Raw genomic sequence first — 25,999 nt, 5'->3', positions numbered from 1 at the left:
GTATGTTTACTCTTGGTTAAAAAGTAACGTTTTTCTCTCAAAACTGCAGTGCCCTTTGTGTATGAGCAGAGCTGACAAATACTGTAATCCTATACTGACATCTAGTGTCATTTTCAGGTTACATGTCCTTTACAGGCAATCAAATTCAGGCTCATTCAAGTGATGGGTATAATCAACAGGTTATTAGCAAAAGCAAGGCTGGATTATTTGGACACAAAGACAAAGACTGTTAAAACAGATTTTTAAATATTTTTAAGTCATATTTATTTGTAATTTATTTGCCATATTTATCCTCTTTATATGGTGTTTATTTTGTTAGGTCGGCTTGACACATCGCAATCTCAGATGGAAGTGATTTGGGCTTGAGGGTGTACTCCATCTTGCCTGGTTCTAAGAGAAAGACAAGACACACAAACACATTTGTCATTTTAGTTGTGAGAAAAATTAAGGGCTCAACTAAACAGCTTTGGGAAGCTTTGAAAATGTGATGGCAGCGACCTCAACACATTTTACTGGGTTGTGTTCATTTGTCATCAAACGGAATAAAAATGGACTGAAACACGGAGAGACTACCGACGCATGTCCAGTAAGAAACACCCATTTTCGATTTACGTAGTAAAATGTTTTAAAACTTGCATGCCATAATGAACGTGACCATGTTATTTTGGTACGAAGGGCCTCACCTTTAAAGCATTCTGGGGTATTGAGTGTGCCGTCGATGCACTGACTTGCTACTGGAATGCCACACTTCAACTCCTTGTTCAGACAGTAGAACACAACAGGCTCCCCGTGAAGGACTCTATTGGGTTTCAGATCACCAATCCAGATCTTCTTGGCGTTGTAGAAGATGCGACCTCTGTTGATGTTAACTTTACAGGGGGCTGCGGTAAAGCGAGGACAAGCAAAGCAACATGACTCTCCGTTTAGCAATGAATAGAATTAAATGTAATAGATCATGGACATTTTTCATTTTCCTCTGTATCAGTACCCAACCTGAAACACCACATATACAATAGGTTGGGAGCAACACATGGTCAGCCACACAGCAGCGACCCCGGATAAGGTTTGGGAATGCAGTGCTTTGCTCAAAAGGCACAAACGACAGTATGCTCTCATTACGCAATCATTGCAGTCACCAAATATGAAATAAATGGTTGCCGATACACATCGAATCACATGCAAGTCAACAAGCTGGTTCGATATACAGACACACACAAGGGACATTCCCACAAGAGTAACAACAGTGCAACCTGGTCTATGACTCAATGGCTCAGGTGTGAACTTTCCCCAATGCACAGCAGAGGAGGCTGGTGGGAGGAGCTATAGGAGGTCATGCTCATTGCAATGGCTGGAATGGAATAGACAGAACCTAGTCAAACGTGGTTTCCATATGTTTGATACCGTTCCATTTAAACCATTCCAGCCATGACAATGAGCTCATCCTCCTATAGCTTCTCCCACCAGCCTCTATGTACAGCTCTAGGGTCAGCTTCCCCTCCTCCAATCATAATCTTAACCATTAGCGGGGGAAATGCAAAACTGACAGAAGATCAGCGTCTAAGGGCAACTTCACCCTACACGGACTCACCTCTACAAACAGGCAAAGCGGACCAGTTGCCTGTATTCTGACACTGTATTTCCTCAGAGCCGTCCAGAACGTAGTGTTCCTGGCACTGGTACTTGACCTTCTCCTTGTAGCCGGCCTCCCTCATCACAGCAAAGGTGATGATGCCATGGTCTATCGTTGGTGGGATGGAGCAACTCACCTCTGCAACAGGTCAGAAAGGTAATGGGCTAGTGAAAGTGTATTAGCAATGCAATATTGTCAGGATTAATCTAAATTACAGAAATAATTTAAGGCATAAACAGAGGAAGACAGGATTATGCAAATTGATCAATTATCGTCGCTTGGAGTGGATGAACATGAACAGGGCCGGTTCCAGGCATCAGCGGTTCCCATGCCGCGAGTGCCCCCCCATTTTATTACTATTTATTTTTTGGAATCTCAACTGACTGTTGAGAGTTAGGATAATAGAATACAAAGTGCAAGTTCGAAATTTGGTTGTGCATCACTCAATTAACCATGTCAGCGAACAAAGATTGGTAAATTAGTCTAGCCAGCTATCTGTCCGAATACCAACCAGACACTCAGGGCACATGCCCAGGGGCCCTGACCTCCAAAGGGCCCCTATTGATTTTGTTAGTCACTCTCACTCAGATATTATGAACATAGCATAAGTAATGGCAAAATGTGTACAATTGCAGGAAAATAGCTTTAAAAAATGATCTCCACCCCATGGATAAATGGGAGAATTGCAGGGAATTAACCATAAAACATTTGGGAGGTGGTTCCACCAGATGTCACTCAAAAACTTCTCAACCAATGAGATTTGTTCATGATGGAACAGACAAATCATTTGGCATGTGCTGCCACTGTCTGCACCTACCCTTGCATACCGGTGGCTCAGTCACGTTTCCACTGGCCAGGCACGATCCTCTCTCGTTGCCAATGGGAGCTCTTGGCGGCAAACACTCATACGTCCAACTCTGTCCGTACTGGATTTCATTGCCAGTGAACTTCTTATTGTCGTAGACAATTTTACCATGCTTCGGTGCTTGAGGCAGAGCACAACTTACAGCTGCAGGGAAGAAATATTTTAAATAATCAAGACTATATTGACATATTTAGACAAACAGTGGAGAAAAGCAAAGTTACGTTCTGGAAGTATAGTATACCTTTACACATTGGTGGTGGTGCACTGAGGGTACCATCGTGTAAACACACGCTCTCATTGGCTCCTATCATGACGTACCTGAAGCACACACATTCTTATTGGTCTTGAGACGCAGCGAGTCAGCAAAATGTAGTCAGAACTAAACCGCACTGTATTTCCCCTCACCCGTCATCACATGTGTAGTTGAGTACACTCTTGAATGGCACGTCAATCATCCCTGGCTTTTGCATAGGCTTGGGGAGAGGGCACATCTTTGCTGTGTCAAAAAATTGATTAGCTTCATGTGGATATAATTTATGCATTTCATGTAAAAAAAAATGTTTTGGGGGGGGGGTCCTATATCCCTAGCCCCTGGCTAAAGTATGGACTGTCCATGGTACTGTATAGGTGACTTTAGGGTTCCAAAATTCTCAGAAACATTCCCAAAATTCCCAGTTGGAAGATTCCTTGAATCAGCGACTTAATAAGCAAGAAATCTGGAATCCTCCAACCAGGATTTGTGGAAAACCCAGCAATCTACCTGAATTTTTGTGAACATAGGTGGATTTATGCTTTACATTGTGTAATGGATGTTTTGCGAACGGGGTGGAGCTTACGAGAACACACAAGGTCCAGTTTGGTCCACTCTCCCGAGGCAGAGCAGGTGATCCTGGCAGTCTTGCCGGTCCCAGGTGTGTATCCACGCTCGCACGCCAGGGTCACCTCTTCTCCAATCTCATACACGCGCTTTAGACCCAATGCATCGATACCGTCGGTCACAGGCGGACGGCCACAAACTGAGGAGAAATGTTACGGTGTATATGATATAAAAACACAAGACGAAATATGGCTAAAGCATAGGTCACTGAATCTTGTGAACCAACACTAATATCTATTCTGTCATTGAAAAAAAATGACCGCATTCAATTAAATCCCTTTCACTGTACCTTTCTTGGATGTCACTGACGTATGCAAGGCAAGCTGACAGAGCAGCAGCAAAGCCAAGGTTGGGTTCATCTTCTGGGGGAGGGTTGAGAGAGACTGTGTCCGTTCTTTCGGGCAGTGGACGGTGAAAAATGTAGATGGTCCGTTCAAAAGCCCAGAAAGTCTGAGCCAATGAGATCGTCGGAATTATGCTTCCCAATCGATTGAACCCAAAGTTCAAAGCACATGCATATTTACTCTGAGTTGAAGGATAACTTTCACTCAGCACACTACACAGACACGTACACCCACACGACAATGACTCCGAATCATAACATGTAGCAGCTGTATGAAATGCATGCAATACTAATGCTAAACATTTTTAAGACGGTCATTCGAATTTGATTTCGAAAGGGGGAGGTTGTGCAGTCTTGCCCTGCCTGTGTCGTTCAGATAGGACAGGTTACGCCTGAGTCAGATGGTATTTATTTTGGCTATTGCCCAATGTGCATACTGTTAATCTACTACTAATGTATTAGCTTGATATTTAGCGTTACAATGGCACCATCGGATCACCAAGACAACTATTTACATCTACACTTTGAGCACTAACACCTGTCTTGCCTTCTGCTGAAGTCCTGTCCTTACGGCTGCTACAAGGCTAACTATTTGTTACACAGTGACAAATATGTGATCGGCTTAGGCCTATAACCTAATCATAAATACGAGGACAACAGTGGGACATAGATACTTTTTAAGAATTGGCAGAGAAAAGCACTGAGGTCACAGACAACAGTAGTAGGACACAGGGTAGTCCATTTTTTCCCCCCATTTGCTCTTCTGCAGGTTTTACTATGTAATTTCTTCCATCCTAGCCATATTTCCTCATCTGCTTGCATGCACCCTCCCTAATATATATATATATAAGGGTGTTTTGGTACTTCTTGTATGCACTACGCATTCCCACGTGCTAACTTTTAGTATACCACAGGTCAACATAGTCTACCAGTCTACAGTGGTTGCTCAACCACAAATTGAGATGATGCTGCGGGATTGTCTATTCCCCCCTGCCCTATAGCCACCAGTCATAGTGACAACAGTGGTATGTGGATCGTTTGTCCAGATCTGCAATACCGATCATACCACACATAAAAGCATTCAAAGCTGCGTCGATTTATAGTACAAATCGACAAGAAGCAATAGGAATAGCTGATAGGCAGCGGAGAGGCATCACTGCAGCATGAAAGTACAGTAAAGACAGGCAGCTCAAAACGTCTTTATCAGGGCCCATGGCGACGCCACGGGAGGCAGATGGCTCAAAACATCTTTATCAGGGCACATGGCAACGCCACGGGAGGCAGATGGCTCAAAACATCTTTATCAGGGCACATGGCTCAAAACATCTTTATCAGGGCACATGGCGACGCCACGGGAGCCATCTGCTTCAAAACATCTTTATAAGGACACATGGTGACGCCACGGGAGGCAGATGGCTCAAAACATCTTTATAAGGGCACATGGCAACGCCACGGGAGGCAGATGGCTCAAAACGTCTTTATCAGGGCACATGGCGACGCCACGGGAGGCAGATGGCTCAAAACATCTTTATAAGGGCACATGGCAACGCCACAGGAGGCAGATGGCTCAAAACATCTTTATAAGGGCACATGGCAACGCCACGGGAGGCAGATGGCTCAAAACGTCTTTATAAGGGCACATGGCGACGCCACGGGAGGCAGATGGTTCGAGTCTCTGCTATTTATTATCCAAGGGGCAGGCAAGAGAATGGTCGTGGACAGGCAAAAGAGCATAAACAAGGTCAGAGTCCAGAAGGTACAAGGTCAGGGCAGGAGGTACAAGGTCAGGGCAGGAGGTACAAGGTCAGGGCAGGAGGTACAAGGTCAGGGCAGGAGGTACAAGGTCAGGGCAGGAGGTACAAGGTCAGGCAGGCAGTATGGTCAGGCAGGCAAGGGTCAAAACCGGGGGGACTAGCAAAAGCGCGATAAGGAAACACGCTGGTTGACTTGAACGAGCCACAGATAAACAGGGAACAACCGGAATAAATACCCAGGGACTAATGGGGAAAACGGGTGACACCTGGAGATGCGTGGAGACAATCACAAAGTCAGGTGAAACAGATCCGGGCGTGACTCCTTTATTGATCTTGTTTCGGGACAATACAAGTATCCTACATAGACTGGCCTACAACACTACAATGCAATCAATAATTTCTTCATAGTTTTAAATTGATTACAACGTCCTACAATAGGCTGCATTGAACATGTCATTAGAATAAAGACGCAAAATCCCTGTGACTTGAACATTTCATTCCAAGTGGATCTACTCTCGATAGTTTATACTGGTCTAAAGAGGAACAGTAGCAGCCCAGTCTGGCTGTATTTTTTTTTTTTTTCTGATTGGTTATCTGCAACAGACTCATTTTCTCCAAAATCGTCCTATAATAATGTGGCCACGTATGCTCCCAGAATCTAACCCTTTCAATACAACCTAAATATTTCTCATTTAACTTTTAATATGTATTACCTGTTATACGTGGCATAAACACAACCAGTCACAATGTTTCAATCTGATTAGGCTACATCAAAAGTCTTCCGCAGGCATACTCACGTTCTCAAAATGGCTTGACATTAACCAGGTATCCAGCCAACCTTTTTATGCGAGTCAAGTACATGATGGATTAAAAAATATATGGTAACAGCACATTCATTGGAAAACGTTCGAAATGTTGACCGAACAAAATACGCTAGACAAGGTGGGTTCTTTTTGCATCATTAAAATTCGTTATTCGAGAAATGGCGTTGGAAATGCTTTTATATTGGTAAAATAACTATCATATTGAAGTAAATTTGGGAGTCATGTGATATGTTGTGTGGTCCTCCCACTAGGATTCAGGAAAGCATGCAGTTTATTAGGCTTACAAATGAAATACATTCTAATGAACTTCACAGGGTGATGAGCCTGATGCTCCTTTCAATAAATATCGAGGGTCTTATTCTGGTGACATGATGATCGATGCTTGGCTGCCGTTTGACAAATCAAAATAATCTCGCAATTTGGTCCACAATAATCTCATCATGTAGTAGGCTATATCTGCGAGCTATTGCATAGAGCCACGTGCCAATCCCAGAATGGGCACATTCGCTATACCTACGCAAAAAAAAAAAGTGACACATCCATCATTAGGCCTGGAGTTTAAAATGCGATGCTACATGGTAATTATTCGGTACATGGTAATTTAACCGAAAAGGTATTTTTATGTGCACAACCTATTTAAATGTACAGATGTGTATCCGCAACAAGTCAATTTGATGGAAACAACTCTGATAGGAAAATGTACATATTGTTTTTATGCAGATTTGAGCAAAATAACATGAACATCTGTTGCAAATTGGATGGAAACCTAGCTATAGACACCCTAAAGACTAGTGTCACTTTGATTATTATGCCTGCATCATGGTTCACCAGCAGCACCAAACATAAAAATAAAAAAAAGCTACAGACCAGACAAAACAACCTTGTGAGAATTGTACTCCCCACTCATACTCATCTGGATGTCGAGCATTTTAAGCAGCTAGCCTGGCTATCTGAAAAAAAAAGAGAGTACGATTAATTACATTTGTTCTAGTCCACAGCATTATCACAGACTCAGCTCCTGGGTACCTATCCAAATATTTTTCATTTGTTAGTGATGTTCTCCAGCATAATACGAGAGGCAAAGACTCTAATATTCACTGTTTTAAGTATAAAAAGATTATATCGGGTAAGAACGCATTTTAATATACCGGCGTTGTTGAGTGGAACAAACTACCACAGCAACTCAAAGCCATACCAACCATAACCACTTTTTAAAAGAATGTTAAAATCTGGCTAATGTGGGAACAGTAGAACCTTTTTTGTCTGTATCTATGTATGTATCTATTTGTGTACGTACACTACCAGTCAAAAGTTTTAGAAGGCCTACTAATTCAAGGGTTTTTCTTTATTTTTACTATTTTCTACATTGTAGAATAATAGTGAAGACATCAAATCAATAGGGAACATTTCAAGAACTTCGAAAGTTTCTTCAAGTGCCGTCGCAAAAACCATCATTGCGCTATGATGAAGCTGGCTCTCATGAGGAGCCACAGGAATGGAAGACCCAGAGTTATATCTGCTGCACAGGATAAATTCATGAGAGTTACCAACCTCAGAAATTGCAGCCCAAATAAATGCTTCACAGAGTTCAAGTAAGACACATCTCAACATCAACTGTTCAGAGGAGACTGTGTGAATCAGGCCTTCGTGGTCAAATTGCTGCAAAGAAACTACTAATAAAAGGTCACCAATAATAAAGAAGAGATTTGCTTGGGCCAATAAACATGACATTAGACCAGTGGAAATTTGTCCTTTGGTCTGGAGTCCAAATTGGAGATTTTTGGTTCCAAACGCCATGTCTTTGTGAGAGACGTGGTGTGGGAGAACGGATGATCTCTGCATGTGTATTTCCCACCATAAGACAATTCAAGGTTCACATTCAAGGTTCAGAATTCAAGGTTCACTTAACCAGCATGGCTACCACAGCATTCTGCAGCGATACGCCATCCCATCTGGTTTGCGCTTCGTGGGACTATCATTTGTTTTTCAACAGGACAATGACCCAGGACACCTCCAGGCTGTGTAAGGGCTATTTTACCAAGGAGGAGAGTGATGGAGTGCTGCATCAGATGTCCTGGCCTCCATAATCCCCAGACCTCAACGAAATTGAGATGGTTTGGAATGAGTCGGACCGCAGAATGAGGGAAAAGCAGTCAACAAGTGCTCAGCATATGTGGGAACTCCCTCAAGGCTGTTGGGAAAGCATTCCCGGTGAAGCTGGTTGAGAGAATGCCAAGAGTGTGCGAAGCTGTCATCAAGGCAAAGGGTGGCTATTTGAAGAATCTCAAATATAAATATACATTTGATTGGTTTAACACTTTTTTTGGTTACATTATTCCATGTCTTATTTCATAGCTTTGATGTTTTCACTATTATTCTGCAATGTAGAAAATAGTAAAAATAAAGAAAAACCCTTAAATGAGTAGGTGTTTTAAAACTTTTGACCGGTATTGTATTTGTGTAAAAAAAAAAAATAGGGACCACAGTGGAAATAAGTTTTTAATTGACAAAACAATCAGTCAATCAATCCAAACTGTGCAGTGGCAATTTGATGAACGGAAACACAAAAATGTTTAATGACATTCAGAGATTGTCAAGCCAAGCCTTCTATACTGGGTAAGCCTACAAAATAGGGAGGGATATATTTTCAGTTTTCCGGGATTGACATGGTCTATTTATTGTGGTGTTGAATACGCAAACCATGATATTGAAGCGCCTTAGGTTGGTACGCTTTGTATATTGGTTATGTGATGCACAGATCCACAGAAACCAGTTGGTGGGAAATCCGTTACAAATATTTTATATAATTCTAAATATGACATCAAAATGTTGATAATCTGATTTCCCGCTAGCTTGATCATTGTCTTCAGTTGACTCTGATCATTAGTGTAAGCCTAATGAAATAGGAAGAGAGAGTGGGCTCGTCTGTGGTGGTCGGCGAACCCTCAGTCGGTGACTGTGCCACAAAAGAACGCTGAAGTGCAAAGTCAATATCCACGTTAATAAACACAGGTGTCGCTACACTGCCCTACATAGGCAAAACACCGTAACCACGAATTTGGTCAAAAAAATGTTTTTTGATCTGTTGTAATAGCCAGGTATTATCTGATTAATGTGGTATTTGTTCTTCTGTCAGGAAACTAAGCCAGTTGATCAGAATATATCATGGTTTATCAGAAATTGCTGTCTGTCTAAACAGAAAAAGACTTCGAAGTCAGATTTGGCAGTAAAAACAACTGTGTTGCCTTTGTAGGGCAGTATTGTTATTTGTGATCGTAAACATTAGGGAAGGGTCATGTGAAAATATGATCCTCCCCCCACAGTAAATGTTGAACCGTCCCTAAAGACTTCAGAACAAATGAATAAACCACACATAACAAATTGATAATGGATTTTAAAAAATGCGATGACTATGATCAGTGCTTTGAATTAGGCGAAATAGCTACTCATTTTGGGTGCCGGCTCTGTTTTCATTTAGGTGCAGGAACTCCAGAAGAAACCCATTTGAGCCAAGTCAAGCACTGACTACGATATGACTGAGATGTCGTTTCTCTTCAAATAACTAGGTTGAACCCAAACATGTGCCAGTATTTTTTACGCCACTGGATGACGCTCCAATCTTCCAAAAGCCCTCCCTCCAGGCGATTCATTGTGGTGACGTCAGCTCAAGTGAAAGACGGAAGCAAAGCGCTCATTGTGGAGCCGTCAGTAAAAGTAGTTGTAGCGACAGCTTGGGAAAGCTCATAGATAGTACAGTGTGGTCGCCTCTCCTGCTCAGTGGCAACATTTAATTGAATAGGTATATATACACATTAGAGAGAAATAACGTTGCTCTTTTTTGTTGTTGTGTGTGACTATGGCTGATGTTACGCAATTCAACGAGGGGACCGGGGACTTCGCGAAAGGGTTTGCTCGTAAAGGAGCGTTGAGGCAGAAGAACGTCCATGAAGTGAAGGACCACAAATTCACTGCGAGGTTCTTCAAGCAGCCGACTTTTTGTAGCCACTGCACCGACTTTATCTGGTAAGCGCCTTTCCCCTCTCCAGACGGCCTCTGCCTGTTGAACGTTTGAGAACTCCGCTTTCTTCTCAACCAGCTATTCGGTTGTCACTTTCCCTACATAGCGAACTGTGCTGCACCGTTACGTATACTTTCCTTACTGGAATGGTTGGTCTACCACGCCAAAACGGGACGTCCTTAGAGCCAACATTTGACTAATGTGCCTCAATGCAAGTCCAAAGTAAATGAATCCGTTCTGCCTACGGTGGGCTAGATTCTCCGTGTGCATTGGGATTGTGACAGCGCGCCTACTTTGGTGTTTGTTACAAGTTGTAAAAGTTGTATTTCTCCTAGTCCTCATGTTTTTGATACATATTTTGAAATAACTTACTGCCAACTATATAGGCTCTTAAACCGAAACACAAGTAACAAGTGGTAACTATTCGGGTGGTTGAAGACCCACCCATGTTGACCAACCTTCCTCTTTTCAAGGTGGTGTGTTTGCTTGACTATGTATTGATAGCTACAGAGATATGTCACCTTGAGTGAGTGAACAGAATTTTACAGTTACGACCGCTAAAATCCTAAGTAATGTGTAATGATCCTTGGGAAACACCTTAAACAGTTTTAGGCTACTTGCTTTTTTGACTCGGAGTCTTGGAGAAAACTGCTGTTTCTGCTTGATATTACTAACGTGTTTGTATCTGTCTGTTCCATGCTATTTGCTATTTCATTCCTCACTCTCCTCTCTTTTCACAGGGGATTTGGAAAGCAAGGATTCCAGTGCCAAGGTAATGAATGATGTCCACTTACTCAGCTCCAGTCCACCATGCAGTGTATACTCGTGTGTGTGTGTGTGTGTGTTTGTTGTACTGCATTAATTCAAGAGGACCAGTCAACCTGACTTGCATAGACTAAAGAATGTTGCAATTTGTATTGGAGTTACTTACCTTTCAAAGAGTTTGAGATATACATATGGTAGGCAATGTTTCCTCTAAACTGCACTGGCAGCTCCCATCAGACTGCAGCATTCTTTTTTTCTTTTTCTTTAAAGGACCAGTGTTCTAATTTGATAGGGTCTTGAATAAAACTAAGTAGCCAATAGGCAGAGGGTCGCATAATTTGTGTGATTCTTTGTAATAATGGTATGGGAATAATAATGCATTTTATTTTGTAAAGTGGTTTATTGCATCAAAAAGCACAACATTTTCAATCACCACCTTGTCTGAAGAACAAGTGGAGAAACAGTTTTTTTTTTCAAAAGTCTCATGGAATGTAGGCCTTCATTGAACACCACACATTGGCTGCTACTGTAGGCTTAACAGCTATTTCCATGTTAAAATGTTATGGGATGCATTTTTCTCCGTTGTTTTTGAGGATAGGCCACTCTTGTAGGCCTACATGATGATCAAATAGCCACAGTAGCTTACTAGGCCACTGTTAACAGTAAATGAAAGCAGGTACAGCCTCAGTGTTCACAGTAAACACACGCCAGAAGTTGCACAGAATTCTCACAACATTCAAGTTTGCGTTGACAAAAGAATGTTGCAATTCTTATTGGAGTTACTGTTTGAGTATGATGTCTTCCTTACACACAGACAGACACACACACACACACACTGGAATATGAAGTCGTAAATAACAGAAAAGAATGTTTAAAGCATCTGTGACGAAGCACTCCGGTGTAATCATTCAAAGAAAAGGCATGGATAGATGTGACAGTTTTCTGTTTCCGACCCTCTTCCAATCTCATTACCATTTCAAGTCATTTGAAGCAGTTCTTTAAAAAAAACGTTATTTATACATATTTAATAAGCCGATGACTCGCAACTTAGAGACTTTGAACATTCTTTACTCTCCGGGTGTTTTTTTTTGTTTGAGTCTCAGGAGTTTCTTCAAATGCACTTTGAGACTTAAATCATCTTAATTGGATTTATGCAGCCAATACTAGGGAATATCTTGACATTTTAGTGGTTGTTTGTGTGAAGAATTGATTGTCTGCAAAAACACTTTTTTTGAAATATGGTTATTCTAGATATCAAAGTGAGAACATTTACAATGCACTCCTCAGCTCTTGGAATGATGAACCTAGTTGTTCTGGGGACTATTTGCTAAACATTAAATGGAGAAATGAATTAGCATACATTATTCCCAGCTGACTAACTGGACTGACAAATCAAACCCCACATGGCAATCTCCTGGATGCCAGAGTTCAAATAGGCCTTGTAAAGGAAACAGAAATAGGAGATTTTCTCTACAAAACCAAAGCCTTATGGGCGCCTGTCAAAAGTAGTGCACTACATAGGGATTAGGGTGTCATTGGGTGTACTGTAGCCTGACAGCTGAATCTGCTTGTGCTTTATCCAGGCTAGCTCAGAGGGGTTAATGGTATTTGCCTGTAGTTTGCCAAGTCTCCTTAGTCAGGGTGGGTATGTGTCTCTTCCATGTACCATCAATAATCTCAAACTTCTTGTTTACCGATTCCCATCTGCACAGTACTGTAGGTAAGTGCATTACTCAAACCTGAAGAATGTAGGCTTCCAGGCTATGTCCTCGTGCTGAGAAAAGCCAAACTTTTGTCTCAAGAAAATGCTTTATCAAGCTACCAGTTACCAGGATTTATAAAGGGTTTCTAAGCTGTATATAGGCTATATACACTGAGTACAAACATTAGGAACACATTCCTAATATTGAGTTTAACTCCCCTTTGCCCTCAAGACAGCCTCAATTCGTCATGGCATGGACTCTACAAGGTGTCGAAAGCATTCCACGGGGATGCTGACCCGTGTTGACTCCAATGCTTCCCACAGTTGTTTCAAGTTGGCTGGATGTCCTTTGGGTGGTGGACCATTCTTGATACACACACAGGAAACTATTGAGTGTGGAAAAACCCAGCAGCATTGCAGTTCTTGACACACTCAAACCAGTGCGCCTGGCACCTACTACCATACTCTGTTCAAAGGCACGTAAATATTTTGTCTTACTCATCCACCCTCTGAATGGTGCACATACACAATCCATGTCTCAATTGTCTCAAGGCTTTAAAATCTTTCTTTAACCTGTCTCCTCCCTGTCATCTACGCTAATTGAAGTGGATTTAACAAGTGACATCAATAATGGATCATAGCTTTCACTTGTATTCACTTGGTCAGTCTATGTCATGGAAGGAGCAGGTGTTCCTAATGTTTTGTACACTTAGTATATATTTATGTATTCAGATTCAGTTTTATAGTTTTAGATGGCAATTATTTTTAAAGGGTAATGTGTTGCCTTGGACATTTACTGACAATAATGCTGCACTAACTCAAGCAAAATCTTCACTAGCCAGATGTTTATTTTGGTTCTAAAAGCATTGTGGCCTGACCTGAAGATTTTAAATATAATTTAATAGTGTACAATTGTGGTGCTTAGAGATTGTTGTCGTAAGTCCTCGATTGTAAATCCGATTGTAAGCGACTATGGATGAAAGTGTCGGATAAATGACTATTTAATGTGTCTGATATCACAAGACCGTTCTCATGCAGAAAAGAGAAACGACAGTAGCGCCTCATTTTACTGGAGACATCATAAAGGAAGTGGATCATTGCAGTACGTTATCTGCTGTCTTCATCTGTCTAACATTTCTAAAGCTGACAATTAGCTTGGCAGCCAGAGAGAGAAATGTTGGTTTGCTGGAAAAGTTATTTATTTTATTGGAATCAATACTTTTTTTCTTATTATTTGTAAGCATTTCCTGCATGGATGCACTTCCAATGAACTGGTGTAATACCTGAGGAAAAACCCACTCTCATCCTTTCTCTAGAAGATAAGAATGTGAGCAAAGCAGGACATTTTCCTAAGGAGCAAACACTTCATTAACAACGATACCGGTTGAATGCCAGTTAAGTATGTTGATATGCGCTTAAGTGGTGTCCCTGTCGGACATATGCTATCCTCTGAACATGAATGGTAGTGTAATGTGGAAAGTGGCGATCTTGCCAGCCAGTGCTGAGAGTCCCTGCCTCATGGTAAGTGCTGCTGCTTCAGCCAGCCAGGATGATGTTAACCTGTGATCATTGAGCCGTTGGTTGAATGTGATCCTTTCTGAAAGGTTGTCTTCTGAGAGCTGCTGTTAAATGGCGGCAAAATACATCCATTTGCTGGAGTACGAGGATAAACACTCTCCAGAGAAGGCTTTTTGATCTCTTGGGGGTTCAGAAGCCCCTCGTCTGGAATATGACTGTTTTTATTGTTGTGGAGTGAGAGAGAGAAAGTGTGTGTGTGTATTAGGGTTGCACATTTTGCGGGAATATTCAGAGATGGACTTTCCGTGGGAATATATGGGAATTAACGGGACTATATGGGAATTAATTTAAATATATGCTAATTAATATTAATACCATTTAAATGTAGATGTTTTTTTGCATTGGATTTATTTACCATATCATATGTAGACAGAAACATAAACCTTTTACTTTATCATAAGTAGACATGATTGCAAATTATTAAATCCTTCCAATAGAAAAAAATTACAAATAATTTGATTACGGATTGAACTTTAATTAAATGAGTTAGCTCTTCACTTGGGATGAAACATGTATGGAAACAGGTGAATTAACACTCCTCGTTTAGCAGGCTCAAGCAAGCTAAAACTCACATGGTAGCAAAAACTAACTAGCAGAAATTGTTAAGTTAGAAATGATTTAAACACACTTTGCTGTAGGCTACTATTTACTGGTTAACAAAATAATCATGTATGTCATGTCAAATATATTCACCCCACCTGGTATTGTACTAAAAACTTACCAGAAAGTATTTAGTCCTAGGCTCAGACAGTGTAGTAGTGTGGGCTCAATAGCATCTCATTAGTGTTTAAGATCTTGAGAATCAGCTGCACATGTGATGGAAGAATGTACTGTGCATGTAGAGGGTTGTAATTCTATTGAATTGGTGATAGTTTAACCAAAATATGCAGCAAGACCCAGAATTGCCTTATGTGTATCCACAAAAAAGGTTCACTGTTATAAGCTAACTTTTTTTTGATGAGTTTAAGCAAAATTCCCCAAATTCCAGGGCTTAACTTCCCATGGAAAATTTCTGGAAATTTACTGGAAAGATTCCGACCCTTTGCAACCCTAGTGTGTATACTTGTGTGTGTCCAGGTTCCTGCATGCATGTGTGTATGTATCCATGCATACGGATGTGTGACGCACTCAGAGGCGAGGTGGTAACGGCCCTGCTATTCAAAAGCTGAAGGTCCCACTTAAAAATACCTGTTCTCTCATCAATTATTAACGGGCTCCTTGGAAATGGGGAGGCTCAAGTCAACAAGCAGGGAGGCTTCTTATTGAGTAGAGACATGGTAAGCCTATCCTGTTGAGCTTTCTGTGCTGGCCTGAAATGAAGTTACATTTGATTATCTGGAATTTTAAAATGTCTTTCTGGTATTAATTAATTTGTTGGTGTTCAACTGTGAACTCGACATACAGTATCTGTGTTTACAACTTTTGTTAAATCGCTGCTTGCGAGACATTTAAAATGTGCTTGTCATTATTGGTCTCCATTGTAAAACCATTAGCTGCCAATCCGCCATGGATTATTTCACATCTGCTTTATTTTCACCACCTAAAGCAAACATGGATGATTAAAACTTGTTAGGGAGGATGTTCCTCTGGCGGGATCAAATCAGCGGATATTTTAGAGCGCCACTTATTGTTTTCGATAAAACTCAAACTTTCATTAAAACAGAAATGCAAGGTAGTGAATTAAAGCTACACTCGTTGTGAATCTAGCCACCAAGTCAGATTTGTAAAATGCTTTTCGGCGAAAGCATGAGAAGCGAATATCTGATAGCATGCACACCCCAGAATACCAGACCGTCAACAAAACAACAGATTTAGCGGTAGCCGGCGCTACCCAAAACGCAGAAATAAAATATAAAACATTCATTACCTTTGACGAGCTTCTTTCTTGGCACTCCTATATGTCACATAAACATCACAATTGGGTCTTTTTCCCAATTAAATCCGTCATTGTATACCCAAAATGTGATTTGCTGACGACCGGTCTGATCCAGAAAAATGCCCCTTTTACATGACGCAACATCACTTTTTAAAATTACAAAAGTTACCTATATACTTTTACAAATCACTTCAAATTACTTTTCTAAACCAACTTGAGGTATTAATAAACGTTAATAGTCTATTAGATTGATCACGGGGCGATCTGTATTCGATAGCAGCAAGTCTTGAAATCATCGTCCATGTTTTCACTTTCAAAACATCCTGTGGTGAGCCCAAAGAAAGGAAATGCGTCACGTTTCCAAACCAAGGATAAACTAGGCCCAAAATGACAGCATTGGCGACATCGTGTGGAAGCTGTAGGCGTTTACAGGGGCTTGATAAGTATTTTCCTTCGCCTTAGGCAATACATTGACTGGCGGCTGGATATTGTTTTTGGTGACCAGTTTTTCGAAGGATTTTGACTCCTAAACACGTTCTGTTATAGCCACAGACATGATTTAACCAGTTTTAGAGACTTCAGAGTGTTTTCTATACACACACACTTATCATATGCATATACTATATTCCTGGCATGAGTAGCAGGACGCTGAAATGTTGCGCGATTTTTAACAAAAAGCTGCGAAAATTCGCAGCCTCCCTAAGAGGTTTTAAGAATTCAAGATCTCTTCCTATCGTTCCGTTATGGGAAATCCCCAGACACTACACAGAGCTTGACGTGTTGTCAGAAACCTTAGCCAACAGAGATATCATATCCACGAGCTAACACTCAACCAGTCTTTTCCTTGGTTTGTAAACCGACACATCACGGTCACAGTTGAGCTGTGCTGTTGTGTCACTACCATGTTACTCGCCCTCTCCAATTTATATGTTGAGCAAATGCGACCAAAGTAAAGGTGAGGGGTGAACAAGCCCTCATGTTTACCTAAGTGCAAGTTGTCACCATGTGAGATGGTATCTGTGCCAATTCTTGTTCCCCCTCAAACGATCCTGTTTCTGTGGAATCTAATTCCATAAGTTAACCTGCAGGCGTTTGTCTTCATATCCCAATTACATTGGAATTGCTTTTGCCACGTTGTAAACTTGTGCATGGCTCCACACCCAGCCTATATAAACTGTACCATTCAAATATGATGGCAGTCTTTCATCCAAATAGTAGGAATGTAGGTGTTACCGCTAATATTGAATGGAGGAGTTAGCGTAAGCATTCTATTGCTGGTTATTGGCCCAATTTAACATTTAAGCCCATGTAGGCACATCGTATACTGTACCTAAGTGTATATTACCATTGAGAAGTCACCTGCTTTTATATCTTACATAGTCTCCTGGCAGGCTTGTCCATCCATTGATAGCAAATATTGAAACCATGTTAAACAAACCATAAAACCATTGGCTTCAAAACGACCTACCTCAGATGGGTTTTTAAGTGTTTCTCTCTCTACTACTACTACTTCTCTTCCATTATGGTTGGAGTATGGATGGAGAAATGAAGCCCAGGGAATAGTGTCTTCGTGGATGGTTTGAAGGGTTGATGGAAGGGTTGAATGGGGTCTCTTTTGACAGGTGGTAGTGGAGTTTACCTGACGCCTTCCAATGGTCTGTGGTTGCTAAGAGTGGACGAATAATAGGTTTCTTCGTGTGAGAGGAGCAATCTCCTGTGTCAAGGGACATGTAGGGAACATGAAGGAGATATGTGTGGATGGACAGTGTAATGGTGCCACAAAATGGAGTTTTTTTCTATTCTTATTTTCTTTCTCTCTCTCGTTTGAAATTAAACAGTCCAAATTAGGTTAGATCAGTCCAGACACAACATGTTATGAAATACCTGAACAAATGTAGACAAATTGAGGTGTCCTGCACATTTACATATAGCAAAGGTTTCAAAGTCATGTTCCCTCTCTTCAAAATGGCTTAACCACTAACCAGGATCATTGTCACAGTGTACCACAGACAAACCAAGCCGGTGTGTGTCTCTGTTCACCTTCATTGTGTTTGCAGACATGCTTAACCATGTTCAAACCAAGCATTGACCCAGAGGAGACGTGATAACACACTCCCTCCCGGTTCCCTGGAACCTCCCCTCCCCCTTTTTTTTGATGAACAGTGTCCTCTCAAGCCGCTCTCAGATCAGGCTCCTGTGCTCCGGGCTTGTTTAGACAGTGCTAAGGGGAATCCTTCTGCATATCCTGTGTTGACGGGGGACGGAAAGGTCAACTCTACCCTGTGTCTTTAATTTCCCCCGCAGTCCACCAGGTGTGTATTCTAGTCCTCCCATCTCCCATAGGTACCGAGGACTCCCATCTGCCTTCCCTGTGTTTTGGAGTTTGTTTCTCAGCAGTACATTTCTTTTTTTTTTGAGCAGGTCTTGCTTTCTTGCTGTAACGTCTAGTTTCAGAGAGACCGGTTTTTAGGCCTAGTTCGGGATTTAAAACATTCTCAATGGAGATTCTCCATCCGTAGTGCTATTTAGTCCGGGACTAGGGCTAATCTGTGTCCGAGAAACCTTTCCTTAGTATCAAAAACCCTTTTTATGTCTTCCGTGCGTAGGTAGGTAGTTTGTTATGGGGGACTACAGAACGAACCCCTCATGTATCTAGTTGGTCCCGTTTCATCTATCAGACTCTCTATGCTTAACATAGACAGAACCTGTACTATGCCATTACTTCTGCAAGGTATAGTTCTTTTTTCCCATTTTTTTTGTATTTATTACTGACTCTTTGTTAGTGTAGCGTTTACAAATGTTTTGACCAAGACGAGTGACTGACAGAATGTGTGCTGATATGCTCTGACGTGTTGCATAATCATTGGCATCACTCCCAATTATGTGAAAGCGTCTGCTGCATAGACAGAGGTTTACTTTCATGAAAACCGTGTTTTTGGAACAATCAAACCTCAATGGGTTATGGTTCGATTATCCTTCCATGGTGCTGTCTTCATTGTAAATCCTCTGGAGGATTCCATGCACTCTTTCCACACCATATTTCCCCTGGGTTTAATAGGCCTCATCTACTCTAATGAATGCCATCTCTTCCTTAGGGACGTGTGGTGGCTTTATCACAAAGTCCACCTGGAATCAACTTTAACGGACAGTGTTGGTACCATTCAGTGAAGGCAGGGTTAGAGGGAGAATTTGCCATAAACAAACCCACTGCTGACACCAGTCGACAGGCAAAGGCCAACTGTGTCAACCAACCAGGGTTATGTGACTTATGCTGGCACTGTGGATTACCAAACACATTGCCCTGGGCTATGCCTATAAGCTTTGGTGGACCCAGCACATTGCCTCGGAGGCTGTGGATTGGTTTCTTTCACAATAGGGCTCTCCTCCCCTGGGCTGAGTGCCAGAGAGCTTGGCCGCTCCAGTGCACTCTGCCATGGGTAGAGCACATGTAACCTCCCCCTCTCTCTCTCTCTCTCTCGCTCCTCATTCTCTCCATTCCACCGCATCCTAAGGGAAATGATCAGTAAAGCCCTCGGTTAGCGCCAGGCTCATTCTTCATGTACTCTGAAAGCTGAGGTCATGACCTTGAATTCTACCCAAGCTGATTTAGCTGCTGCTCATCACAATAGTGAAAGAGAATACAGAGAGGGCTGCTAGTAGAGTTTGTGTGTGTGTGTGTGTGTGTCTCTGTCTATCGGGTTAGTCATCCAATCCACTCTGATGGCAGGGGTAACCGGGCAGATTAAAGGGATGATGTGAATACGCTGTCCCCGGGAGTAAAACCGCTTAACCTCCTAAACCTTCCATTGGCACAGCCTCTAGATCCTCCATCCACCTTAGGACACACTCACACAACCTAGACAATCCCTCGTTTCCAGCCCACGTATGCACACAGACACAACAGCACCCCTGGCCCCTAGGGCTGAGCAGAAAGAACGGAACAGAGCGATCCTCCATTACCCTGAGAGCTATTACAGTGCAACAGCTGGATATCTAGGCTCATATCGAACCCCTCAACCACAACTTTCTTTATTGATGGTTATTAAAATGCTGTATATGGACTATATCTATTCATCAACTCACTTTAGTGCCGGGCATTATTAAAAACGCTGTAGACCTATGTGGACTTTCTAATAACATAATACCTCGGTTTGAAAGCGAGGCAGCAGCGTCATTTTTTCTGTCCATACTAAAGTCAAATGGGCCGTGAGCATACCCGACTGGGCTGAGAGCCAGGCAACAACCAAGCCGGGGACATTTGGCCCATGCATTAGTAGCCAGGATGCCTGTGTCATGGATTGCCTCTACTTTGTAAATGACTTGCCATCGCCACTGGTTAGTCCAGGGCATTTCCAGGGCTGTGTGGGTGGATTATGGCTTTAGATCCAACAGAGCTGATGTTTCTGTCTGTCTTTGTGGCCAGGCGGACATGGGGAAAGCCTGCATGGGCGGAGATCCCTTCAAAACAGCCTAAATGTGTCAATACTTCCGCTGTGTGACTTTAAGCTAAACCAGACAGGCAGCACCATGCTGTAACGGGGGATCCCCAGAGAGTTGGACCGATACCCAGCTACCCACACTAACCAGAAATGACCTTACAAGACAAACGGCCATTTTTGGATTTCCGTTAAAACCTCTGTTTTTGACGATGTAGATGTACCGCATCAAAATGAAACCCATCTGTTCATGTTGAGTTATTTACTCACTGGGGGAAATGCTTTTTGATATGTCAACAGGGTACGTTAATATTAGAGTGGCAGTGAAATGTAGCCGTTTTGCGTGCCAAACATGGCCAGATGAGTGACTGTATTTCAGGGGGATATGCTTTCAGACCACCCAAGACATCGCTGTATAAAGTGCAATTGAACATAATCGTGAACCAATGGACTAAGGGCTTCATTATCTACCTCTGCGCACGTTCATTCAAATCTTGTTCACCAGGGAATTCCAGCAGGGTTGGAAATGCATCCCCTGACACCTGTGTGGCATGAGATAATAGCCCCCTGTTTACTTGCTGATACATGATTGATCCGAGCAGCTTTCGCAGTATGGGGCTTTGAAGTGACTAGGCAAGCAATCAAACAAAGAAGACAGTCAGAGCTTTGATGGCCACCCCTGGCGAAGAAGGCAGAACATTTTAGTTGTTCAGAATCACTTTTCTCTTGGTCGTCAGCCTGAAATCAAATGTAACGGGTGTTCTTGTTCACATGCTTTTCTTCTCAGAGAGCGAATGATGGCGGAAAAGGGAGGAGTAAGTGACAGAAAAGGGAGACTGGAGGAGAATAGACATAATGCCCTTAGGACTATCACCAGTGTCTACTCCACAGTGTCTACTCCACAGTATGCTTTGTACTCCCGCTACTCCTACTCTTAAGAATAATATTGACAATGTTACCGCTGGCATCGTACACCAGATGCCATCATACACCAGATGACATCATACATCGGATGAAAAGCTCCCGTTGCTGGACTTTGTTTTTCCACTAGTAAAGTGCCGAAGCTTTCCCACACTAATCCTTAGAGCCAGGTCCTTTGATCTTGTTGCCTTTCCCATTGAGAAGATGCATCTGCACAGTGCAGCTCTCATCCCAAAGGAAAGAGGCTGCTAGGTCTGGACTATGTTTGCTGGGGGACCTTAGTGCTTCTTCTGTCTTACCGTTATGACTTGGCAGGCTGGTCATAACAGAATAAGGTTGACAACACACAGCCACGCCAGTGGGAGAGAAAGCATACGCATACAGGATGAATGGGTGTGTCGAGTATGTCGTGTGTCCTGATTTGCCAAGTTCCTTGTTCGTTATGGTTCCGCATCACGTCATGTCTTAGAACAGACCTGAGAACAGACCTAAACCGGGTGTTATTCACGATAATCCACAGTTTCTCATGCCTTATTGCTAAAATATAGCCAGATTTACAAATCCGTAATCAAATATGTATTAAATTGTACTTTTAAAGCTGCAGCATATATTGTATGTGAACTGACAAAATTCACACAGAAATATGAGTTATAGATCTGTCATTCTCATTGAAAGCAGGCTTCCCGTTACGTTTCGTTTTTACTTCTTTTCTTTTAAGTTTTGTTCACCAGCTAGAAGCAGCTAAAAATACTATTTTTGGTTATGGAATATAGATTTCACAGAGGTTCCGATGGCACAATGATTCTCTACACTATACTTGCTCGTTTTGTCACAAACCGAAGTTAGGAGAACTGTTAGAATTTTAGCAACCAGGAAATGGCGTAGCGATTTCTGCATAGTGCATCTTTAAGTTGTCAAACTATTACATTTAAGTTGTATTGAACTTAAAGCCTAGAAATTACTTTCAGATACCAAGATGCTTTCTGGGCCTTTCAATGGCTCTTTTGCTTATCGCTCACCAGTATTGTGTTGTCAGACAAAGAGATGCATTGAAGGTGTCATCCAATTTGACTCATGTTTACATGGTCTGGGCTTGTACTAATGTTGTTTGCGGAGCAAAATGACTCTAGGGTAAATAGAACAGAGACACTCCACTCGTGGCAACTAGGGAGACGGACACTTCCTTGTAGCCTTCCAATGTCAACACGTCTTATCCTCTAGATCCATAGGCTTTCTATAGAAAGCACGAATGGGTGCTGTAGCTACTGTATTTGCAACGGTCACTTGAGCCATAATTTACATAACATGACCTTACCTCACTTAGCTCTGCCTTGGGTCTGAATGTTGTGACATTTGTATGTAAAATGGCTTCCTTTAAAGATGCAATATGCAGACAAAATTTGAATAGTTTACCTCATTTCAGTTTGTGACAAAACAAGCAGTCATTGTGCAGACAATCATTGTACCATCTGAACCGCAGTGAAATATCTTTAACATAACCAAAAATACTGTGTTTTCAGATGTTTAAAGCTGGTGTACAAAACTGAAAGTAAAAGATGCAAAAACTAAACTTAACAGAAACCATAGAAATAGATTCTATGGAACAGATCTGCCGCTTTTTAGACTTGCTTTCAATGAAAATAACATGTCTATAATACACATTTCTATGTGACTTTGGTCGGGTCGCCCAAAATGTTACATATTGTAGCTTTTAAGTAAATTATTGAAGTTTAGGTAAGGTGGCTTACAGCATATCATGCTTCTATTCAGCTGCCTGCTCTAACAGCAGCTTTTACTGTAAATAAAGTGAATTGAATGCTTTTTATAGTACGTGGACTACATAAATTTAAGGAGAATCCCTTTAGGGTTATGCTCCTGAGAAGTGAGCTTATGAGGGGTTTAGCACTCTACTCATGATCAAAACCATGAGAAAATCCCTCTCTCGACTCAATGTGAGTCTCTATGAAAACATGGAGTGACACCTGCAAAATGTCCCACATCTGCACGCAGGGCACTTTGACCATCAGCCGTATTTCCCTTACACCATTTAACACTGACCCTCCGCCGACCAGATGAACGAGGCAACATCTTCCATTTTCTAGAGCTTTCTGGAGCTTCCATACCTACGTCCAATGATCATTGATCTCTGTCGTCCCCGGACCGAGTAAAGTCTTTACCAAGCTCTCTCCTGTGGCTTAGCGTCTAATGATGCTCCTCTAGAATGATTCATAGTGGATCAATACAAAGCTTCTCAGAGTAGGAGTGCTGATCTTGGATCAGGTTTATTTATTTTTTGTCTTTTAAATCATAACGAATAAGAGGGGTGACCTTTTTTCCTAGGCCAGCACTCTTACTCTGAGAAGCTTTATTGATACGGGCCCTAGTTAAAAGGATAGCTTGTTTTAATAGGACTCTAACCATCCACTTCATTAAGCTGTTATAACACTAGAACAACTGGGCCTCGAGGGGACCCGTCTTCAACCTAATGAGCAGTCATTCTAACTGCAACATTCTAACAGTGTAATTAATACGTTTCATTATTAGAGTACACATTTTTATTTCAAATAACAAAATGCTTTCATTAGTTTATGTTACTGTAGGCTATATGTAAAAACACAAATTTGAGGGTTCAATCAGTTTTATTTGTGGAGTGCCTTTTGTTACAACCTCTGAAACAGAAACAACGTGTGTTTGAACATGGTAACAGCTTCTTTTTATACTGATAAAATGAATACCCCGACCGTGGTCGGCAAGATGCGTGGTCAAATGATGAAAACAACATCCGTAGCCTAAACATCATCATCAGTGTCAAGTGGCCTTGATAAATAGTGAAAACCATCACAAAGCAAAAATGGCATTATAATGAATTTAAGTGTCAGCTTGTGCTTACATTGGGTGTGTCTGTAGTGCTTAATAGTCTCTGGTTTCCTCTTCATTGTGTTCCTGTCGTCTTGTCATTCTTCAGCACCGTGGTATAGTACAAGTGGCTGTGCAGGTGCCTTATTTTGTGCAGAGGGAGGGAGCTCCCGACTCCCTTTGTTCATTGGGCCGGCAGATAACGGTGAAGATAACACATTTGCCAAAGTAAGGTTCCACAAGCCTCCTTCCCAAATTCTCTGACATTCGCTCACCTGCTGCCCAATGTGGATATTTTCCCAGATATTGAATGGCGTTCATCAGTTACAATTACGCACGCTCTCATTGTATAGCTTACTCCAAGGAGGGCAGAGTACACTGAGAAGACCGTTTGGATTCAGTGGATTGATATAGGGTACATACCATTTTTGAGGGTTATAATTAGAACAGATTGAGCCAATTAAGCTCGACATTAGGAAGGCGTTCCTAATGCTTGGTCTACTCTTGTGCCCCCCCCATATGGGGTTTTTGAGTACGCTCAGATGTGTGGTCCTTTATGAGAGGGGGAAGCCAAATTGATCCTGGTTACCCTTGAACTCAGAAATCAAATCAACTCTAAATCAAACCCAGGCTTGTAGTTGCGTGTCATTTAATTTGTCAAATATGTAGGCCTAAATAACTGATAATTCACAACCTTGTATCTTCCACATTATAATCAAAGACGTAAGACGTTAGACATGGTCTCAGTTGTAAATGTTCTGTTTCACCGGAGGCCAAAGCTCAAATCCTCAGTATCAGTCAATCGTAGCACTGCGTGTGCCTGACTGTTGTCAATTCCACCGACCTTTTCATTAATGGTCCTCTATTGAGCTGATCCAGGAACTGCTCTCATCTCGGTTTCATGTATCTGGAGTGGTGTCTAGTGTTCTCAGGTGGTCCTAAGAACCTTTGCCATTGTTCTGCTCCCGTAGTCGATGATGGGGAAGCTGTGTTAGGCTAAGCTTCTGGGAAAAATACTTGGTTTGTGAAATATCGGAAAGCACTGTGGGCGCTTTTGTTGCAGGGCGAGTACATTTTATTAAGTGAAACTGAAAGAAGGTGAAAGTTTTATTTTTTATGAGCTCATGTTGTTTTTTTTAAACTCAAACGTCATCAAGACTGAATGCTATATCAAAAAGAGACCAGTTGAGGATTAATATCGAAATCCTCTCTATTAATATCTAAATCCTCTCTAAAAGGCTTCACCTTTTCCATCATTTCCTGGAACAGAAATGTTCCTTTAAGCACATTGTTCATCAAGTCCCCGAACATATCACTCTAGCTCCATTTGACAGATTAGATGTACGGCTTGTTCTGGGCTATTGTATGGTTTAGTTTGAAAGCCATCTGAGCATGGTGTACCATTAAAAAAAAAAAAAAAAAAAAAATACAAATTGGTTAGCTGTAACCACTGTAGGGACTAAAGAGGATCGCTATGACCACTGTATTGGGCGCTAACGAGGGCAGCTATGACCACTGTATTAGGCGCTAACGAGGGCAGCTATGACCACTGTA

General features: G+C 41.8%; 2 protein-coding genes across 2 annotated transcripts in view; one reads left to right on the top strand and one right to left on the bottom strand.

The window, feature by feature from the left end:
- Positions 1–247: 247 nt before the first annotated feature.
- On the bottom strand, positions 248–3,823 carry LOC112230345 (beta-2-glycoprotein 1). The gene is made up of 8 exons (XM_024396597.2): positions 3,662–3,823; positions 3,332–3,511; positions 2,901–2,991; positions 2,737–2,813; positions 2,448–2,639; positions 1,589–1,768; positions 684–881; positions 248–390 (listed from the first exon to the last, which is right to left on the bottom strand). Exons 1-8 carry the CDS (start codon positions 3,729–3,731, stop codon positions 308–310), a joined length of 1,071 nt encoding a protein of 356 aa, XP_024252365.1. The 5' UTR covers positions 3,732–3,823; the 3' UTR covers positions 248–307.
- A 6,123-nt stretch (positions 3,824–9,946) lies between these two features.
- The window catches only part of LOC112230347 (protein kinase C alpha type), a 245,119-nt gene continuing 229,066 nt past the window's right edge, over positions 9,947–25,999 (top strand). The window contains exons 1-2 of the mRNA XM_024396599.2: positions 9,947–10,316; positions 11,052–11,083. Of these exons, the coding sequence (XP_024252367.1) occupies positions 10,150–10,316; positions 11,052–11,083 (199 nt within the window). The 5' untranslated portion in view covers positions 9,947–10,149. The remainder of the gene's footprint in view (positions 10,317–11,051; positions 11,084–25,999) is intronic.

Source organism: Oncorhynchus tshawytscha, linkage group LG32 (genome assembly GCF_018296145.1).
Source record: "Oncorhynchus tshawytscha isolate Ot180627B linkage group LG32, Otsh_v2.0, whole genome shotgun sequence".
Classification (NCBI taxonomy): Eukaryota; Metazoa; Chordata; class Actinopteri; order Salmoniformes; family Salmonidae; genus Oncorhynchus; species Oncorhynchus tshawytscha.
Note: the sequence above shows the minus strand (reverse complement) of the source record. Positions and strands in the feature narration are given on the sequence as shown.

Coding starts and splice junctions, on each gene's coding strand:
- LOC112230345 (XM_024396597.2), bottom strand. CDS start 3,731: ATGAACCCAACCTTGGCTTTGCTGCTGCTCTGTCAGCTTGCCTTGCAT. Junction 2,992..3,331: donor ACTGGACCTTGTGTGTTCTC/GTAAGCTCCACC, acceptor TTTTTGACACAG/CAAAGATGTGCCCTCTCCCC. Junction 1,769..2,447: donor TGAGCCACCGGTATGCAAGG/GTAGGTGCAGAC, acceptor GACCTGTTGCAG/AGGTGAGTTGCTCCATCCCA.